An 18836-nucleotide genomic window follows, 5' to 3' on the forward strand; every position below is an offset into this window, starting at 1 on the left:
AGCTAGACGATACTGCGCTCGCATTCTTTGCCGCCTAGTGACACTTTTGTCTGTAGCTGCACGATATGTACTGAACAGCTCAGACGTTGCTTGCAGTTGCCACAAATAGAGAAAATATGCGTTTAAATAGTCTAACTTTTGAATGAGTTTTATTTTTTCGTTCGGAAGAGTAGCTATCATAAAGTGCGCAGTAACGTTAGGCTTTCGGTTTATCTTATGAAAGAATTCGTTTGGTAGATCAAGTAAAAAAAAATTCGCTCAAAAGAAACGCCTCACACGGGTATTGAAGGATGGTCCATAATTGCGCAATGACACCAGCGATGCGGTGAATAAACATCCTCTAGCAAATTTTAAGGTCTAATTTATAATAATTAAAATATAGCTTAACCGAAAGTTTGCGCTTAGCGGAAAACTGCAGCTAGAAGTACCATGCAGCCCTTCATTGCAGGTTTACCTGAAGCTTTCACGCGCGTACAGCTCGAGGAACCTAGGGGCCTTTATAAGCACGTCCTCCATTCTGAAGCAGCTTCCTTGCATGTCCGCTGCAGAAAGTAGCGCCGCCTTGTATGCTCTCTGTTCTGTAAAACCATGACGAACTTGTATACATCGTAAGATACAGCTGTAGAATATTGTTGTCCAATACCTAAGTATATATAATGTGCACTCACCACAGCGAGTGATCAAAGTGTTATCAGTGAAGGAAGAAGGAAAAAAATACGTATGCTGAAGACCTATTGATACTAGCCGTCGCTCTTCAAGAATGAAGAGAAAGACTGTTAGCAGGTAAAGTCAGGGCTAGCCTCGCATGATGCTCTGGACAAATAGGTGTATAGATAAATAAGAAACTTGTGTGTCTGAAATGCAGAAAAGGCAGCGGAACCCATCTCAGAATGACTGTCGACGGTACTGCGTTTAGCATGCCACCGTCGAAACGAGTTTTCTATGACACGTGTACTGCAGCAGGATTCCTCTATAGCCCTTCGATAAAACAGTCAGCGACATCTAGCGCCGCCACGGCGGAGCCTGCGCGTTGCATCCGAAGTGCATGGCGCGGCGGTCATTGCGAGAGCTGCGAAAAGCGTCATAAGGTAACGGAGCTTCTCTCTCACTTTTCTTTCTGGTCACATTGCGCCACGCATTATAATGAGTAATAAAGAATTGCGGTGGAACCCATCTCACGATGACGGTTGATGGTAATCCGATTAGCATGTAAGCAAGGTAGCGACACACGATATTCATGAAGTCACGTTTATTTATTATCTGTATATGTCATTCCGAGAATTTCCCTACTTCGCCTATATACAATAGTCAATGTCTGCAGTCTCAGTCCACATTTCTGCGGCCCTCGCTTGCCAAAGTCGCCAATGATCCCGACGGCGTGACGAATAATGCTTGACGACGATGCAGTTCGACGAAGGAAAGACGAAGACGGAATGACATAGATGGAATTGCAAAGGCGGCATGATGACGACAGCGGGACAGGAACGAGATGACAATTCATAAGTAATGCCGACAGTGTAGTGAGGGCAGCGTGATGACGCCGATATGAAGACAATGTAATGACTACGAGTGTAGGACGACAGCAGCATGACGACAACCTGATGACGAAGCTGAATAGATGACGGCGAACGGACGATGATGGCATGACAAAGGTGGCATAATCATGATTAAATAACGACAGTATGATTACGAGAGAATGAACAAGGCAAGGGGCCTCAATTTAACGACGCAGGAAGTATAATCGGGCCGACATGGAGGTAATGGGTGGAGGTTTCTGAACCGATGATGGTGTTCTACGACACTGAGACGAAGATAATGATCTGACGACGACAGCATGAATAGTGTCCTATTAACAAGTTGGAATGAAGACATTGGAATGGCCATGACGGCATCACTATGAAGGTATGACAACGAATGCATGAAAAGTATGACGACGATGGCATGACGACTACACGACGACAACCAGATTACGAATCTGGGTTAATCATGATGCAACAACTACGACGGCATCGCGCCCATGATCACATACCTACTGGCTCAATCTATCAGACAACTCATGCTACTGTGTTAGCGTAGGAGGCGTAACGACGACGGCACGACGACAGTCAAATGACGAATTTTAGCGATGACAGTGGACTAACCATGAGGACACATCGACGATGAGCGTGATGACAATGATATGATGACCACTCTGTCACTAAGATGGTGCGGCAATGACCGCATAACGTTAGTTGGATGACGAAGCTGGAATAACCGCGACGGTATCAGGACGACTGTATGAGAACGAATGCATGACGACGACGGCATGACGAAAGTAGTATGACTAAGCTTGAGTAGTGGTGAAGAACGGTCGAAACGGCATCACGATGACGGTATGAGAACGAATGCGTGACAACTATATGATGACGATGGCGCGACGATGACGGCATGACGAGAGTCAGATGATAAAGCTAGAATTACGACGATGTAACGACTGCGACGGCATCACGACCACAGTCAAATCCCTAGTGGTTCAATCTATCAAACGACTTAGGGCACCTGGTCAGCGTAGTAGGCGTGACCACGGCAGCATGACGAAGTGCGATCATGAAGCTGGAATGACGACGATGGAAAAACCACAACGGCATCAGCACCTTGACCACATACACAGTAGCCCTAGCTTGAAGACAACTTGGGCCGTCGTGTTGGCGCAAGAGGATAGATAGATAGATAGATAGATAGATAGATAGATAGATAGATAGATAGATAGATAGATAGATAGATAGATAGATAGATAGATAGATAGATAGATAGGCTTAAAAGGGTTGAAGTAGGCAAAGAATGCTAATTGAATTAAAAATTTTCGTGTCTGTCTTTGCAGTTTATGGTATGACGGAGCTCACCGGGGGCGCCACGTTATCGACACCAGAACTTGATGACCTTAGGAGCGTGGGCATGCCGCTACCGTTCAACGAGGTCAAAGTAAGCCAGATATTCCGATATAGGTAGCTACTTTTAGCGTCAGGTAATGAGCAAAAACCTCAAAAGATTGTGGCACCCGGGGCTCCGGTGTTGTATTTGCGCCTGTAGAGCGGCGCGTATCGAGTGTGAATGCTCTTGCGAAGTGTGGGCGCAGAGTGCGGGCCCGCCCGCAATGAGAGCGCATACCTCATAGGGCTCGGTCGCGCTTGTCCCGCATGTACCTAGCACGAAGTACCCTGCTAATGTGCGTGAACGTGGCGCGAGTTTTAGTCGATGTCAGACGAGGGTGCCTTCTGGGGTTAGAATGGCCGTAGTGGTGCCCCAAGACTCCCAAGACTTTTGTTTGATTTGATCAGATTACTCAATCAGAACGTACTACAATATCAGAAAACAATGTTAAATCAGAATACTGCGAAATAAAGCGGCAAGTCAGTTTGAGATAATTTTAGCAGACTAAAACTGCCCAATGTTTATTCTTTTCTTTTTCAATTTTGCAATATATTGGTTGGTTCTTTCTGACCTGTAATGGCCCATTGCTTCTGGCACAAGAAATGGCAGGCCTGTCCAAGCCTTTGTACAACTATTATGTCGTGCGGAATAACGTTGCTCACTTTAGCACGTCGTTTTCGTCCAAGATTTTAAATCTGTAAACATTTATTGGCCTACCCAACAAGAAAACCCGTCCGTCTGTCTCTTTCTCAGGTAGGATGAATCGCTATAAAAAAATGAATATGTAAAAAAAGCTTGACATGGCATGGCACGAACTTTATTTTGGTCCAGAGAAACTAGGGCCCGAGGGCAAAAGCCCCAGGCTAAGTCGGTGGCTCTGCCCACATAGGGTCCGGTACACCAAAGGGTTTCCCAATGTTGTGAGCTCTCCGGACGGTCAGGAGTTGATCTTGGGTGACTTCGCTGGATATGCGCCGACTCCAGACCTCCTCACTGTTGAGATCCGAAGCCCTTTGGTTGGGGCACAGCCAGAACATTTGATCAAATAGAGACGGAGTGTGTACACAACTTTTACATTCCGCGGGGAAATCCTGGTCAATTTTGTTAAGCACAAGAGGTGTGCGATAATATTTAGGTTGAACCATTCTTAATGTGGGGGGGGGGGGGGGGACTGCCTGAGCACGGTTGAGCTTCTGACGGTGCCGGAAACGTCCTGCCGTCCCTATAGTGTGAGGTGATCTTGAGTGGGTCTTTGTAGGAGCCGCAGTCAGCCTGGAGCATTTCCTGATCTTATACGCGGCATGTCAGCTCTCGCACAACAGAGTGAGCTTGCTCTTTAGGATGGCAGCCATTGGGGCTGACCGAGTGGCCCTGATAAGCCGGAAACCAGACTTGGTGTGAGCTATCCAGTTGCTCGTAAGTATGAGTATTAAGGCTGTGTATAACTTGTGTGCTTCCATTGAGACGAAGCCGACTGAGTTTTTCCTAATAGCTGTACGGGTATTGGAGAAAATCGTGGGGCTTCTCCTCATTGTAATTACAAGTACTATGCTTGCTTCTTCGGCGACATGAATTGAGTTCGTTCTTAGTGACGCCGCGCTTATTAATTTACCGTGCTCAGCAACCACGGCACTAGCGTAGCGATTGCCCGATCCCTAACTAGTTGTATCGACATAAAGAGCTGAGCTTTGTTGTTGGTGCACTTTACCCAGAATGCATTTGGACCTGGAGTCCGTTCTGCCTTGTTGTGGACAGGATGAATATTTCTAGGTATAGCGTCCAAAAGTAATTGTCTCTCCACCTCCTTGGGTATTTTAAACTTAGAGACGTCTCCTCCTCGAGGCAGTATACCGACTTCATCTGGAATTTTGCACGCTGACTTAGTGTTGGAGAGTGTTGCAATTTGTGGCATCGAATGCGCGTGAATGAGCTCATCTAGAGTGTTAGGAAGTCGTAACTTGGTGAGGAGATGGGTACTCGTTCCGTGTGGGAGTTCCAGAGCCCTTTTGAGTCCGGAGCGTATAAGTGTGTTTAGCTTAGCTTTCTCTCCTTTCCCCAGTTCAGGTATGATGCAACGTACATGACATGACTGATGAAGAATGCTTATAAGCTCTGATGAGATTGTCCTCCTTGAGGCCTGCACTTCGATTTGAGACCCTGCCCAGGAGCCTTAAAGTACTGTTGGCCTGCCCTGTGAGACGGTTTAGGGCCGTAGCATTACACCTCCTTGCGTCAATGAGAAGACCCAGAATTTTAATTGTGTCTACTCTGGGTATGACCCGTGCAGGGTTGTCTGTGATTTTATTTGGCAGAGTTTCTAAAGGCGCAAGGTTCCTGACACCTTGTGTCCCCTGTCTAAAGCTCAGATTTACTAGGAGATAGCCTGAGTCCGGTAGCCTTAAGGAAGGATTCTGTGGTGTTTACGGTGCCTGTAGTGTCTCTTCTAGTGCTACGAGTGAACCCCTGGGGACCCACACTGTGATATCGTCAGCGTATATGACGTGCCCCAAGCTCGGAATTTTGGACAATTCCTTCGAGAGCCTGTGCATGGCAATGTTAAAGAGGAGTGGGGACAACATCGAACCTTGTGGTGTGACGCTGTTGCCTAAATTGTACGGAGCGCCTGTGACTATCCCGAGCTTGACCCGAGCTGTCCCATTAGCTCGAAAGGACCTCACATAATAGCAAAATTGCATCCCAGGTTTAAGGTTGAGATTTTACTTAGGATATGTTTATGTGCCACCATATCAAATTCTTTGATAAGATCCAGACCCAGGAGGCCCTTTACGTCCCTGCTGGGGTCGTCAATAATAGCACGTTTGATCATGAGCATGGCGTCCTGTGTGAATAATGCCTTCCAAAAACCTATGAGGTTGTGCCTGAAGAGCTGCTGGTTTTGTATGTGTTCTACAATCCTATTATGAATAGCATGTTCGGCTACCTTGCCAATACAGGATGTAGTGGTATGGGCCTGAGGTTCTCCTTTCTTAGGGGCTTGCCGGGTATCGGTATAAACGTCACCTTGGGCTCTCTCCATTCCGGTGGGACCGTGCCGGATCTCCAGTAAATGTTAATTTTGACTATGATTTTGACTATGGCATCATCGTGCAGGTCTCGCAAAAGCTTATTTGTGATGCCATCCGGACCCGGGGCAGATCTGCCATTTAAAATAAGGAGTACGTGCCTTATCTCAGCTGCAGTGATGTCACTGTCCATGTGTGGTTGCGATATTCCGGAGTAAGGTTCGCTTATTTCTTCTTCGTTCTCATATTCAATTTTAAGTGGTAGGTACACGTGTGCGAGGTCGTTTGCGACCTCTCTTGCGGTACGCCCTATAGTTACCTGCTTATTTACGAGTCTGTTTATGGCGAGGCTTGTAGTACCTCTGGAGAGCTTGTCATTAAGGAGGCCCTTTAAAAGATTCCATTTGTCTCCTCTGAGCAATCTGCCGTCTGTTTCCGAGCAAGCTTCGTCCCATTGTTAACGTGAGCGTTGAGCCGCGTAGGTGTCAATATCCCGATTGACTTGGGAGGTTTTGGCTCTAAGTCTCCTATTAAGTCTGTGACTCTTCCATCTGGTTAGAAGGCAATTCTTCGCCTCCAGCATGTGAGCTAGCTTGGAGTCCATTCTATGGATTTCAATTTCTGTTGAGACTGCTTTAGTAGCTTTCTTAATCTTTGCATTTAGTTGACATAGAAGCTCCTCATAAGATTTGCCATCTGTGCTGGTTTCCTTACGCAAATTATGAAAGAGATACCAGTCTAAGTACTCATATTTCCTTAGTGGTGGTGTTAGCGTGTGTAAGATGACCTCAATTATGCAATGATCACTTCCTAAATTTTCCTGCAGATGGTCCCCCGAGCCTTAAATTCACCGAAGGAATGTTCGATCCGGGGTTGTATTTATGGTAGTGGAGGTACCAGTTCTCGTGTAGAAGTTAGCATCTGTAATAAGAGCAAATTTTAACTCACTGGCCCAGGTTGCTAAATTAGTACCGTTGACGCTCTGATGTCCATAGCCCCATTCTTTGTTGGGAGGGTTGAAGTCGCCAGCCACTGGCTTATCTGGCTTATTGGAAATGCGGCCCAAGAGTGTCTTAAAATCTCATTTCCTATACGCCAGAGAGCCATAAACGTTAGCTGTAAACACGTTAGCTGCTTTTTTGTTCTTCAGGATGAGTTCGACCATTTCTATTTCTAGACCAACCTTGTACTTGGGAAGCTCGTGAGTTTCATAGGAACTACCCTTTCTAACCAGATTCGCTATTCTCCAACACCCTGGAAAGCTCAAGGTTTCGGACGTGTAACCCAGTAGAGAGATATCCTCCTTAGCTAGTGTTTCTTGTACGAGAATAACATGCAGCTTCATTCTGGCCGATCTAATGAGCTGCTGCAGGGGAGCCTTGCGCCTTCAGAAACTCGCACAATTCCACTGCCAGATTTTGATGTTATTGCTGTGCCTTGCAGCCCTTATGATACCATTGGTTGACTACCGAACCTCTAGAGTCTGCTCTCGGGCTACCGTTTGTGCCTCCGTGGACTGCCGATGCAGCCGCTGCATTTGCCTTTGCCTTAACTTTGGGCCTTACTAGTCCACCCACTCTAGCATCTAGATTAGTGATAGCTCGATGATTTTTGCCAGAGTCCTGTCTATTGTTGCTAGCCTTTCGGCTATTCTTACTTTTTTTTTGGATTTGGGAGGTGCCTCACCCTCTCCTTTCTCCTCTGCCTCAGTGATTGCTAAATCTTCCTCCTCTGTTTCGCTTATGGGAACAGGGTGGGGGACTTTACGTTTGGGTTTGCCGGCCGAAGGTTTCGGAGCCGTTGTCTACATCTGACTACAGGGTGTTTCGGACGCTTCTTTAAATGATTTGAAAGCTTCCCTGAGCACACACAGTTCTTGCCTCAATTACCGATTTTCGGATTCTAATGCCAATATTCGGGGATTTCACTCACGTTCCGGCTGTGCCCTACCGTTAGTACTAGACTTTGCCCTTGTAGGTTGTCCTGGTTTCCCAAGGCCTCCGTTCTTGACTCGGTCGGCCCAGGTTGCTCTTGGGGTCGACTGTGAACGGGACCTCGATCTTGCCCCAGGCCCTCGGGCTTTCGAGTCGACACTAGAAAATTCTCCGGAGCTGGGTTGTCCTCTGGATCGAGAACGCCCCCTGGAGCGGGAGCGCCCTCGTGAGCTGGAGCGTCCTCTCGTGCGAGAGCGTAAGTTGGCGTCATTTTCTTGCATCATACATTTGCGCTCGGAATCGTCGCTGTCGTCAATGTCGTCGGTCAGCTGTGTATAGCGCTCTTGCTGTCGCTGGCACCTTCGACGCCTTTGTCTCTCGATATAAGGCATCTGGAACCTTCGACTGCACTTTCGGTCCCCAGTTGGGTGGGCGCCACGCCAAATATCACACTTGGGATCACATTGATGATGTTCAGGAGGGGAAGTGATTCCACAGCCCCTACACTTTCTAACAGTTGCCGGATTGGGACACACGTCGGATCTATGTCCGATTTCACAGCAGCCGTAGCACACATCTATTTGTCGTCGGTAGAAATTACAGGACATGATTACGTTACCACAAATAACGTGCTTTGGCACTCTTTGCCCCTCAAGAAGTACCACCACCGTTGTAGTTTACTTGATCCGACGTACTTCGACGAGGCCCGGATTTCGATGATTGACGAAAAGGGTTTCCAGTTCCTCGTTGCTAATGTCAAGGTAGATAGCGTGAACAACACCCTTGCATGTACCTTCTGCTGCTGCGGTGTATGCCGCCACTTTGAAGGGTCCATCCTTCCTATGGATCTTGCCTACCTTGGCGTAAGCTCTCGCGTTTTTTCCCCGTGGAGTCGACACCACCAAATTTTTTGACAGCCGTTCGGACAGTACGTGTCCTCCGTCGTGTCTTCCGGCGCTAAGGCTGCCGCCATAGCCAGCGCTCTAGAGACATGTACCAAGCTGAACTTCTTAACGTCAAGGCCGCCGCGTGGGTGGAGAATTATCTTGATGTGATCCCTCGGTAGCATCGGGACCCTAGAGGCGGTAGGGACGCGCTTAAGCACGTTCTGCGAGGTGGCCGTGCAGCGACTACCTTTCCCGCCACGGTTGGTATCCTTTATAGCCACGGATTTTCCGCCAGCGGCTAATACACGTCTCCTTCGGCGAGTGATGGCTGTCATCCATCTGATATCTTCCTCCGAGGTGATCTGCATGCCTTCAACAGCTAAGCCGGAGGCCATGCCTACACTTTGTCGTGCGCGTTAGGCCTAAGCCTATAGCGCTAGTTAGGCGCTAGCACCTTTTCTACGTGGCACGCAGAAAACACTTTGCAGAGGTGAAAAACAAACCCACTGGCAAAAAAATGGGCATCCACGTAATCCTTTTGATAAGACGCGTCGATCGACACCAGGTTCTCAGGGGTGGCACAAAAATTTCGGTACAGAAACTCCCTAATGTGAAATTTAAGCGCAGCTCTATGCTTCCTTCGTTTTGCTATATATTGAGGCATCGCACCGATCACCGCAGCGATGGGAAGATCTGCGGCGTGGGGCGCTATACTACAAGCGACGCGTATATATACCGGTCAAACAGTTGCCGCTTCCCGGCAACTGCAGCTTATGCAACCGTAATCTTTACCGGGAAGCGCTTGCGCCGAACCCTATGTGAGAACGCGAAATTTCTGGGTTTTGTTAGCACGAAAGTGTTTTAGGCAGCGGTCCACGATCATCATAGTGTGACGGATGGGTCGTCGGCGCGAACGCGTATAACATGCTCTACCTTGACATGGATGGCGCCGTCATGTAGGTGCGGTGAAGCAAAGCACTGCATCATGGCACTAACGAGCGCCCATAGTGAGCGCTTCGGTAGTCTCAGCGCAGCCGAGGCTTCAACGCGGCGTAGCCTGGCGTAGGCTGTGTAGGTCGCCTGCGGAGGTGACGACGTAGTTTCCGCACATGGTTTGTCGGTCGCGTCCGGTTAGCCTGTGACGCCTTCTCACCCACGGAGTCAAGCCTCAACACGCATCAGCATGGGCACTATAGCGTAAAGCTATTCCAAACTTTTCCATTCCAATTCGGCAATCATCCTTCCGCGATTGGTAAAAAAAAACTTTTTTGGACCACCCCCGTTTCGCCTGTTTGTCATGCGACGTCCTGAACACCGCGATAGCTCCCCATCTAATATGACGTGTACACAGCGATTATGTGTGATCATATCGAACAAAAGAAAAAAAGTTATTTCTCATTCTCCGCCTTCTCGACATTTGCCCTCGGCTATTTGTCGAACGTTTTTGGTCTGCAGCCGCTTCACATGCCTGTCACGCGACGTCACAAAACCGCGAAAACTGAGTGCGTCGAAGTGACGTGCACGCGGTAAAGATACAATAATATGCCGAACAAAACTGGATTTTCTTCTGAATAGCTGCAGGCTACCCCCTCCCGAAAGGAATAAAAGATGGCTGCTGCCGATCGCTCAGGCACTGCCTACTCGCGCCTGCCGGAGAACATGGGTTTATTTGCGCATAATAAACCTTTTTGGGTGGCCGTGTAACATGTTCGAGCACTTTCGGCACGTTTACGACCTCGTTCTGCCAACTATTGTTTGCTGAGGATCCGTATCAGCGGCATTCTTAACGTTCCGTTGCACGTCGCCGCAATTTTCAACCAGCCAACGCAAGCTAAGTAAGGGAAACCGGACCAACCGCAGACACTAGGACCACCCTCTTCATTCGTTTATCTATTTTTAGTGCGATGGCTCGGCCCCATCGAAACCCTTTCCACTTGAGTGTGCTCCTCGCCTCCTGGCAGCCAAATACAAAAGAAAAACCGCTCAATGTAGGCAAAGTTATTCGTTTTGGAAGCAAAGAAGAGTGACCTATAAACTGAGAGAGCATTTCATTGGGCTGTTGAGGCAACGCTGCGTGTCACCACTCGATGCTTGCGTCGACGGTTACACAAATTGGACGTCAGGACATTAGAACAAAAACATGTTGGAATGGTTTTACGTTATAGGGCACCAAGCTTACACGCCGCCCACTGGTTCGCTTGCAGTTAATTTCATTTTCATTGATCCTCTGGTAGCTTCAACACTAGTTAAGGAGGAAAGGTGTTTTAGTTAAGGAGGAAAGGAAAGGTCCGAAGTCGGCACGCCTCGATCATTCCAGTGCAGGGTGATAGCGCGAAGAGCCGTTGCGCGGTAAATATACGCTTTATAGAAATACCTAGGCATCTGTCCAAGTCTAAGCCCGAAACTCTGCTCTCTCCTCACAACCAAAACATGACTTGTTAAACCCTCAGCTGCACAAAAGAGTTACAAACTAGCCAATCACACATGTGAGTTCGACCCATTGCAACCAATAGCACGACCGTCGTGCGGCACACGGAATTGGTGGAAAGAGTGACACACTTTACAACCTGCCAGGGGATAGGTTTGCTTAAAGACACGTGTCATCTCCCTTTTCCCTACGTTAGGCTCCGAGTGTCCGCCTTTATGTCCTCCCCTTTTCTCCTGAAAGAGGCCGGTACGCAAGCTGTGAGAATGTTTCCACGAAACCACGGCCTATTGACGGCATGTCTCTCGGACCGTGGGCTGTCCTGCCCGTACTAAGAAAACTCGGTCCCCCATGCAGCTGCGGGCCGGTTCACTTGAAATCCTGACACCATAATTGGGACTCGATGGCGGTCGCACCCAAACGCATCCGTTGGTCGTAGCCGGCTAACTGGTCGTAATGATGCAGGCGATCAGAAGGCACGCGCGGATATCAAACATTGACACTCAAACCGGATAGGCAGCGTCGCGTCGCCCAATTTTCGTGACCGAGACGGTCGACGGGACATGTGGGAAGCGCATGGGCATTAGCGGTGGCGGTGACCTCAAGCACCCTCTACCTTTTGTCTTCGCGCACGTTCCCCCGAACGCTCCGCTTCAGCTCGGACCGGCTCCCCTTTTGTTCCGAGTGAGGGTGCCGATCCGGCGCCTCTTCTACGGTGCAACCACTAATCCCATTTCTTTCCCCGCGTGGGAGCCTGCCGCATCCCCTCTTCGCGGAACCCTACCGCGTTCTTCGTTTCCGGTTATTGGCCGATACAGAACGTGTGAACTAACACCGTGAGCACTTCAAATATATCATCGTGAGCTGTTACTGTAGTCAACGACATTGCAAAAAGTGGGCTTCGAGCCGGGGGTTACATTTTCCGCCAAAACAGCTCGACCATTGTGGCGTGCCAGCATCATTCAAACTCAAATGATACAGAATGAAAAACGAATCACTATGTTTAATACTTAAAAGATACCTTATAATCAAGGCTCTCGACACGAGTGAAAAAGAAAAAAAATTTCTTGCCGTGGAAGATCGCGTGACCTACTTCTGCCATCACAGAATATACAACACACCAAGTGCTGCGCCGCGGCACCTACTGCATGGAATATTTAACTATGTCTAGGAGGAGGGTGAAGTCACCTTGTCGACATGTTCACAATGGTCTTATTTAGGTATTGGAAAGAGCGGGGAGTGCTTCCCTTAGCCGGAATTCTCTTGCGTGTTGCTGCCGCTAGGGGCGTCATAGGGACGATGGTGAACTTCATTAGACTCGCCAAGCGAGCACCAGAAAGCAGCTGTAATTGCACTTGAAGCGTAAAGAGAGACCAAATACGGGAACTAGTAGGCTGTACCTACTACCGCCTTTCATAGATTCAACGTGCGTCGATTACCTAACGGCAGTATGAAAGTAGTCCTTCTTTCTTTTCCTAAGAAAGCGTGACTTTGTTGCTTCAATAATACCTGCAGATGGCGATGCTACATGCAGTTGAAAGCAGTAGAAAAAAAGTCTAAGAGATAGACGAATACCAGACAGTTAGTGACAAAGTAGAATGAATTTAAGTTATAAAGTTAAGGGGGAGTAAGAATTCACTCCTATACACCGTTTACCATTACATCGGTAATACAGAGGTTAGGAATGCAGGCAATTAGGTTAAAATGGCAAACATGGGCAGAGAATAATGGCGATATAATGGGAAAACTTCAGAATGGCTTCTGAATAGGTAAGAGTTTGGAAGATACCTTATTTATACTTACTCAGTGTATTGAAATATCAAGAGTAGAAATGAGACAGTTAAAGGTGACATTACAGGAGCGCATGGCAAGGTAGACCGCAACATTTTGTGGGGTATTCTGCAAAGGGAAGGCTTAGACGACGGTTAATTGGCTACAGCTTTTGAGAGAGATTTAACTAGAAAATACCGTTTGGGTTGAATGGGAAGAGATGAGGAGCGAGGAGAAAGTTGATGTTAACAAGGCACTGAGGCAGGGGTGCCCTTTATCCTCACTGCTATTTGTGATGTACATGGTGAGGATGGAAAGTAAAGGGCGCACGAAAGAAGTAATATCGGATTTAATCTCTGATACAAACAGGTTGGTACAGTTGTAGAGCCGCAGCTTCCAGGTTTCTTTTATGCGGACGACATTATCTTGCTAGCTAACAAGCAAAGTTACGTGCAACGGCTGGCTAATATCTGTGGACATGAAGGCAATAAGTTAGGTCTGAACTCTAGCGTTAAAAAATCAGGTGTTATGCTTTTCAATGAAAACAGCGAACGCACAGTGACAATACAAGGTCATGAAATACTTCGCGTAAGAGAATATAAATACCTTGGTATATGGATAAACGAAGACAATAGATATATGGAAATACATGAAAAACAAGACCAGTAAAGGGGGAGAGAAATGCGGCCATAATGAAACACAAAGCGCTAGGGCCATAGCGCTCTGTACGAGATGCTCCGAGGTATGTGGAAAGGTGTAATGGTTGCAGGACCTAATTTGTAAATGCGGTTGTTTGCTTGAAATCAGGGGTATAATCAGGACTCGTTGAAAACCAAAGGTCAGTTGGACGACTAGGATTGGATGCTCACGGAAGACTACAAATGAAGCTGTGCGGGGTGGTATATATATATGGGCTGGACTGGTTTTGAAGTGAGGGAAGCTGGCAGTAAAATTAATTATGAAGAACGACTCAGGAATATGGAAGAAAGGAAATAGGATGGGAGAGTGTTCTGATATTTGTACAGGAGTAACACTGACTCACAGTGGAGGAAAAGAACTAGGAAGCTTACCATTATGTATGCCGCCTGTATGGTGAACAACACAGCAACAAAGAACGTCAACCGGAAAGTCAGATAGACTGAGGTAATCATATGGGTGGCGGCAATGGAAAAGAAACCAGCCATGAGTAAATAGTTAAGAGGAAAAAACGAAATCAGGAAAGAAACAATTTATGATAACTCAAAGGGAAGCTCATTACTTTTCGAAGCTAGATCCGGATGCCTTAGAACACCAACTTATAAAGCGAGATATAAGAAGGAAGAAGAAGCATGTGCTTGCTGCGGTAAAGCTAGAGAAACAATGGAACATGTTTTATAAAAATGTGATGATATCTGCCCAGCTCAGCTCGAACTTGACAGCACAACTCTGGGCCGTCCAGCGAGCCGAGGAAGCCCCTTCGAAACAAGGTCTCTTTAGTGGGTGCCCAGACCCACTAAAAGGACGCCGGACTTGAATCTTGTTGATCTGAAAATAAACGTTTACGCACTCTCTCTCTGCCCAGCGGTCGATTTAGTAATCACTTGCCTCCTTGAAGCCCTTGAGTTCAGTGAGAGCAGGGAGAAAGTAAACATGTCCGCAGTAGAGTAAGAGGCGATTGGAAGATAGGTAGATGAAAAGTAGGGAAAGGACAAACAACGGAGGCGTGCAAAAATAAAGTTCACAATAGGGGTTCAGAAAGTTTTGTTAGGGGGATTCATCGTGGGATTCTTTGCTTTTTTCTTTTCGAGACAGGTAGGACATTAGGCAATATAATAAGAAGAGCTTGGTGGGGCAACCCACCGCCCCGTTCCATATGGGAAGCTCATAGCATCCATCCATCCATCCATCCATCCATCTAATTCGTCTGTTTATTTTATATTTCTTCTTTTTTCTGGTATGTACACGTGCATCGCATTTTCTTCAGCAGTGGTGCTGTTGAATATTGCACTTTGGCTTACGTTTTCTTCGCGTGCAAACATGCGGTCGGTATTTTGGTTTAGTTATTCGTATGTAAACAACGCATTTCGGTTATTAAGCCGTTCTTAACGTAAAAGTTGGTTTATTATTTAGTTTTACAAAAATGTCTGAGAGACAAAAGCAGCCTAGCGCAGTTTCGAATTAAGATGGCATGTGGCGTAGAGAACTTTGATGGTATGAAAAATTACTGAAAGCACTTGAGAAAGCAAGCTACGTGAGTGTGCCGATGTCGTCTAAACCAGGAAGAGGCACAGGTAGAAATATAGGCTACGACAGCGATTCAGAGATGTCCATAGAGCATAGCGTCTTTTATTTTTGTTTTACAGCTGTTGTGCGTTGTGGGCAATGTGTAATGGCTTGGTGCTTGTGGACACTGTGCGCGTATGTCTGCAGAAACCACCGGGTATCCTTTAATATTCATGGATCAAGCAGGATCGATTCAGTGATGAGGTTTAACACCCTAATGCCACTCCAGTCTGCAAGAGATGCCGTAGTGGATGGTTTCTCTCGGGTATTACTGAGAACCCCGGTAGTTCTTCAACGGGACACTAGAATACACGCACACGAGTGCCTCCATCCAAATGGTATAGCCGTGACCGGTATTCCTTCCTGCGACCTTAACAGCCTGTGAGCAGTTAAATAAATAATTAATTCTGTGACTGAAATAGTTCGTGCAGCGCCTAGTGTGCAAGTGCAGGCTGTGCACCAGTTTCAACGCTTAGAACGACAGAAAGCTGAGCTAGTTGGTAAGGATTCATAATGCAAAAAAAAAGAGGTGAGGCATGCAGACAGGACACAAGAGTAGAGAAGTGGGCAACACGAACGGACAACACGGACAACGCGTATGTCCACTTCTCTGCTCTTGTGTCCTGTCTGCACGCCTCACCTCTTTTTTGCATTATGGTTTCAACGCCTTGTGTGTTTGTTTGTTGCTGCTTTATTCAGGGTTTAGGAATGCTTATTCATGTTCGTGTTTGCATCGGCGTGCATTATTCGGCTACAGAAACGAAGCCATTTCACGCAAGGCTGCTGTTTCCTCCGAACAAATTTGATGAAGTTGAGCGCCATTCATTCAGCTCGTTTCTAATCTTAGAAAAGGCAGGTGTCTTCTTGCTGGTCAGATTAAGGAACGTCATAACACCACGCTAGTTCACCAAGAGTATCACGAGGCCGTCAAGTTTCAACCACACCTATGTGCAAAACTGTCTCTGTTATATTGGAGAAAGCCCTCACGCACGCGCACCCACGTGTGTTATCTTAACCAGCAAGCGAGTGCCTCCAACTTCACTGGCTCGCTAGTTGTTTTCGGCGCGCCTGGTGGTACACCGCATGTGAAATATTTTCAGTATATCTACTAGTGGATGCTGAGTGTGTCCGGAACTCACGCAGATCTGCCCTCCATGTAGCAGGTTGCCTTGTTATAGTAGGTCGCCAGATGGAAAATATAGTTAGGCCTTTGGGTTATTCGTAGTCAGCGCTGTGCACATTTGTCTCACGTTCTATGTGATGTTATTAGATCATACCGTACATCAACGAAAGTTTGCTTTTTGTTTCAGCTATTATATATCTACCTCGCGTCATAACAAAACAGTATTTTTCATGCTGCTCTCCACAAACACTAGGCGGCGGGCACGCGAACGAAAAGAAAAAAGGACGTTAAGCGGCAAGGAAACCACGCGAATATGCCCTGCAACTAAGCGCTGTCTGTGTGCGCATGCGTACAGAGCAGACTTAAAACGTATTGCGGAAAAAAATGTACCGGTTATGCGTTAATCAGCGGCGCACTGGAAGTGATCTTCCATGTGACTACATCCGGCCTCCTCCCGCGTCGCGGCAAATACAAAGTGCACGCCACCATAGAATCCGAGAATTCTCGCTGAGAACGATAATCTCCGGGATTGCGACTTACGGGTCGCGCTCAGCCGGGCTTGCCGGTGTGAACATCAGTCGCCTTCGGTCGCTTTTTGGTCGCGAGTCGCAAATGGTCGCGCGACCTCCTGAAGTCGCCGGTGTGAATGAGCCATTAAACTGAGCGGCCGCGGATTGCTAAGGGAAAGGCTCCAGCCCTTACAAAAATTTTTATAGAAAGTCCATAGACAGTCTATAGACATTTGTCTATGAAGTCTATAGACTGTCTATAGACATTTCTTTAGACTACTCTATAGACTGTCTATAGACAGTCTATAGACTTATGGTCATACACTATTTATAGACTAGTCTATAAAAAGTCTGAGTCTATAGACTGTCTATACACAGTCTATGGACTTATGGCCATACTTTTTATAGACTAGTCTATCAAAAGTCTGAGTCTATAGACTGTCTATACACTGCCTATAGACAGTCTAGAGACTTATGGCCATACACTTTTTATAGACTAGTCTATAAGAAGTCTGAGTCTATAGACTGTCTATAGACTGCCTATGGACAAGTGTATAGGCTTACAGTTCTACTTTTGTAGACTGAAGTCTATAGAATGTCTACAGATGAGATTTGTCCCGTAGACATTTTATACACTTCAGTCTACAAAAGTAGAACTATATATACAGTTCTACTTTTGTAGACTGAAGTCTATGGAATGTCTACATACAAATGTATATAGATAGTCTATAGATATTCTATAGACTTCAGTCTACAAAAAACAGAACTTTATAGTCCGATGCACTTTTTTTCTATGACATTCTGCAGACATTTGTTAGCAAATATGAATTTTTTTTTAATCTATAGGCACTCTATATACTCAGACATCTTATAGACAAGTCTAGAAAGAGTGTATAAGGCCATAACTCCATAGCGGCTATCTACAAGTTAGTTTACATTTTTGTTTACATGCGGTAGCAAAAAGTTTTGAATGTATTCATGCATGTGCACCTGTTCCTTTTCATCTGCACTTATGCATTACCGTTAGTAGATTAATAATGCTTCTGAACCAGCTGTACTTTCATATATGTTGCATAAACAGAAAGAATTTATATAGTGCTGAATCATGCAGTGCGAAAAATAAAACAAATGCACCAGCAATGCATTCACCGTTTTTATTGCTCGATATGATAGATGAATTCCTTAAATTCATGTCGTATGCTATTATGGAAACAGATTAAATATTTACACTACTCCTTGGCAAGCATGGTCGCCAGGCTGGCCTTGACCTTTGTGTCATTAGTCCCAAAGGTGCTGCAGGTGTATGCTGCAAATAAGTAGATGCAGCAATATGAGGCAAAAATAACAAGTGTATATTCTTTGTGTGTTCAATAAACAGCTTAATATATTCGCTCAAACCATCTAAGTCAATACTTAATGCGGTTTAATTATGACTAATGGCTGCTTGTCAATACAAATTAGCACCTTTATACAATGTTTTATTGCATGGTATGGTGAACAATTAAACAGTCACAACTGCTGCTCGTGCCAGCCACAGTATGTTCCCTTTTATGACAAGTTCATATATGATGCATTATTGTACTTATGCAAATGGTCTCTATATTTATTGCTGAAACGTTACCCAGTTGGGCTCTCCGTACATATTTTTTTGGCTGGTAGTTAAGTATGCCCATGCAGAGGGATATTTTCAGAAGACGTGACTGGAATATTCACAGTATCATGCCTAAGATTGTAATTTATTTTGCTTAATACACATTTAAATGTCTTTCTCATACTTTTAAATGAATGGGTGATTGGCCATAACTTCAACGGAAGGCAGATGGGCTGATTGTATCGATATGGTCACTTAATTTGTTACAGGTAATGAGGCCTCTTGGGCGTGCTAACAGGTTTCCAAGTTAGGTATACCACATGAGCACCCGAAATACCACACGAGCACTTTGTGTCATGGCACGACAGATATGCACCTCCTAGGAAACAGAACTGATAGTAT

At 46.3% G+C, this 18836-nt stretch overlaps 1 protein-coding gene across 1 annotated transcript in view; it reads left to right on the forward strand.

Annotated features, from left to right (window-relative positions):
• Nucleotides 1-18836, forward strand: part of LOC142571121 (uncharacterized) — a 136953-nt gene that overhangs the window by 91114 nt on the left and 27003 nt on the right. The window contains exon 7 of the mRNA XM_075679708.1: nt 2861-2961. Coding sequence (XP_075535823.1) covers nt 2861-2961 — 101 coding nt within the window. The remainder of the gene's footprint in view (nt 1-2860; nt 2962-18836) is intronic.

The sequence above is a fragment of the Dermacentor variabilis genome, chromosome 1, assembly GCF_050947875.1.
Source record: "Dermacentor variabilis isolate Ectoservices chromosome 1, ASM5094787v1, whole genome shotgun sequence".
NCBI lineage: Eukaryota > Metazoa > Arthropoda > Arachnida > Ixodida > Ixodidae > Dermacentor > Dermacentor variabilis.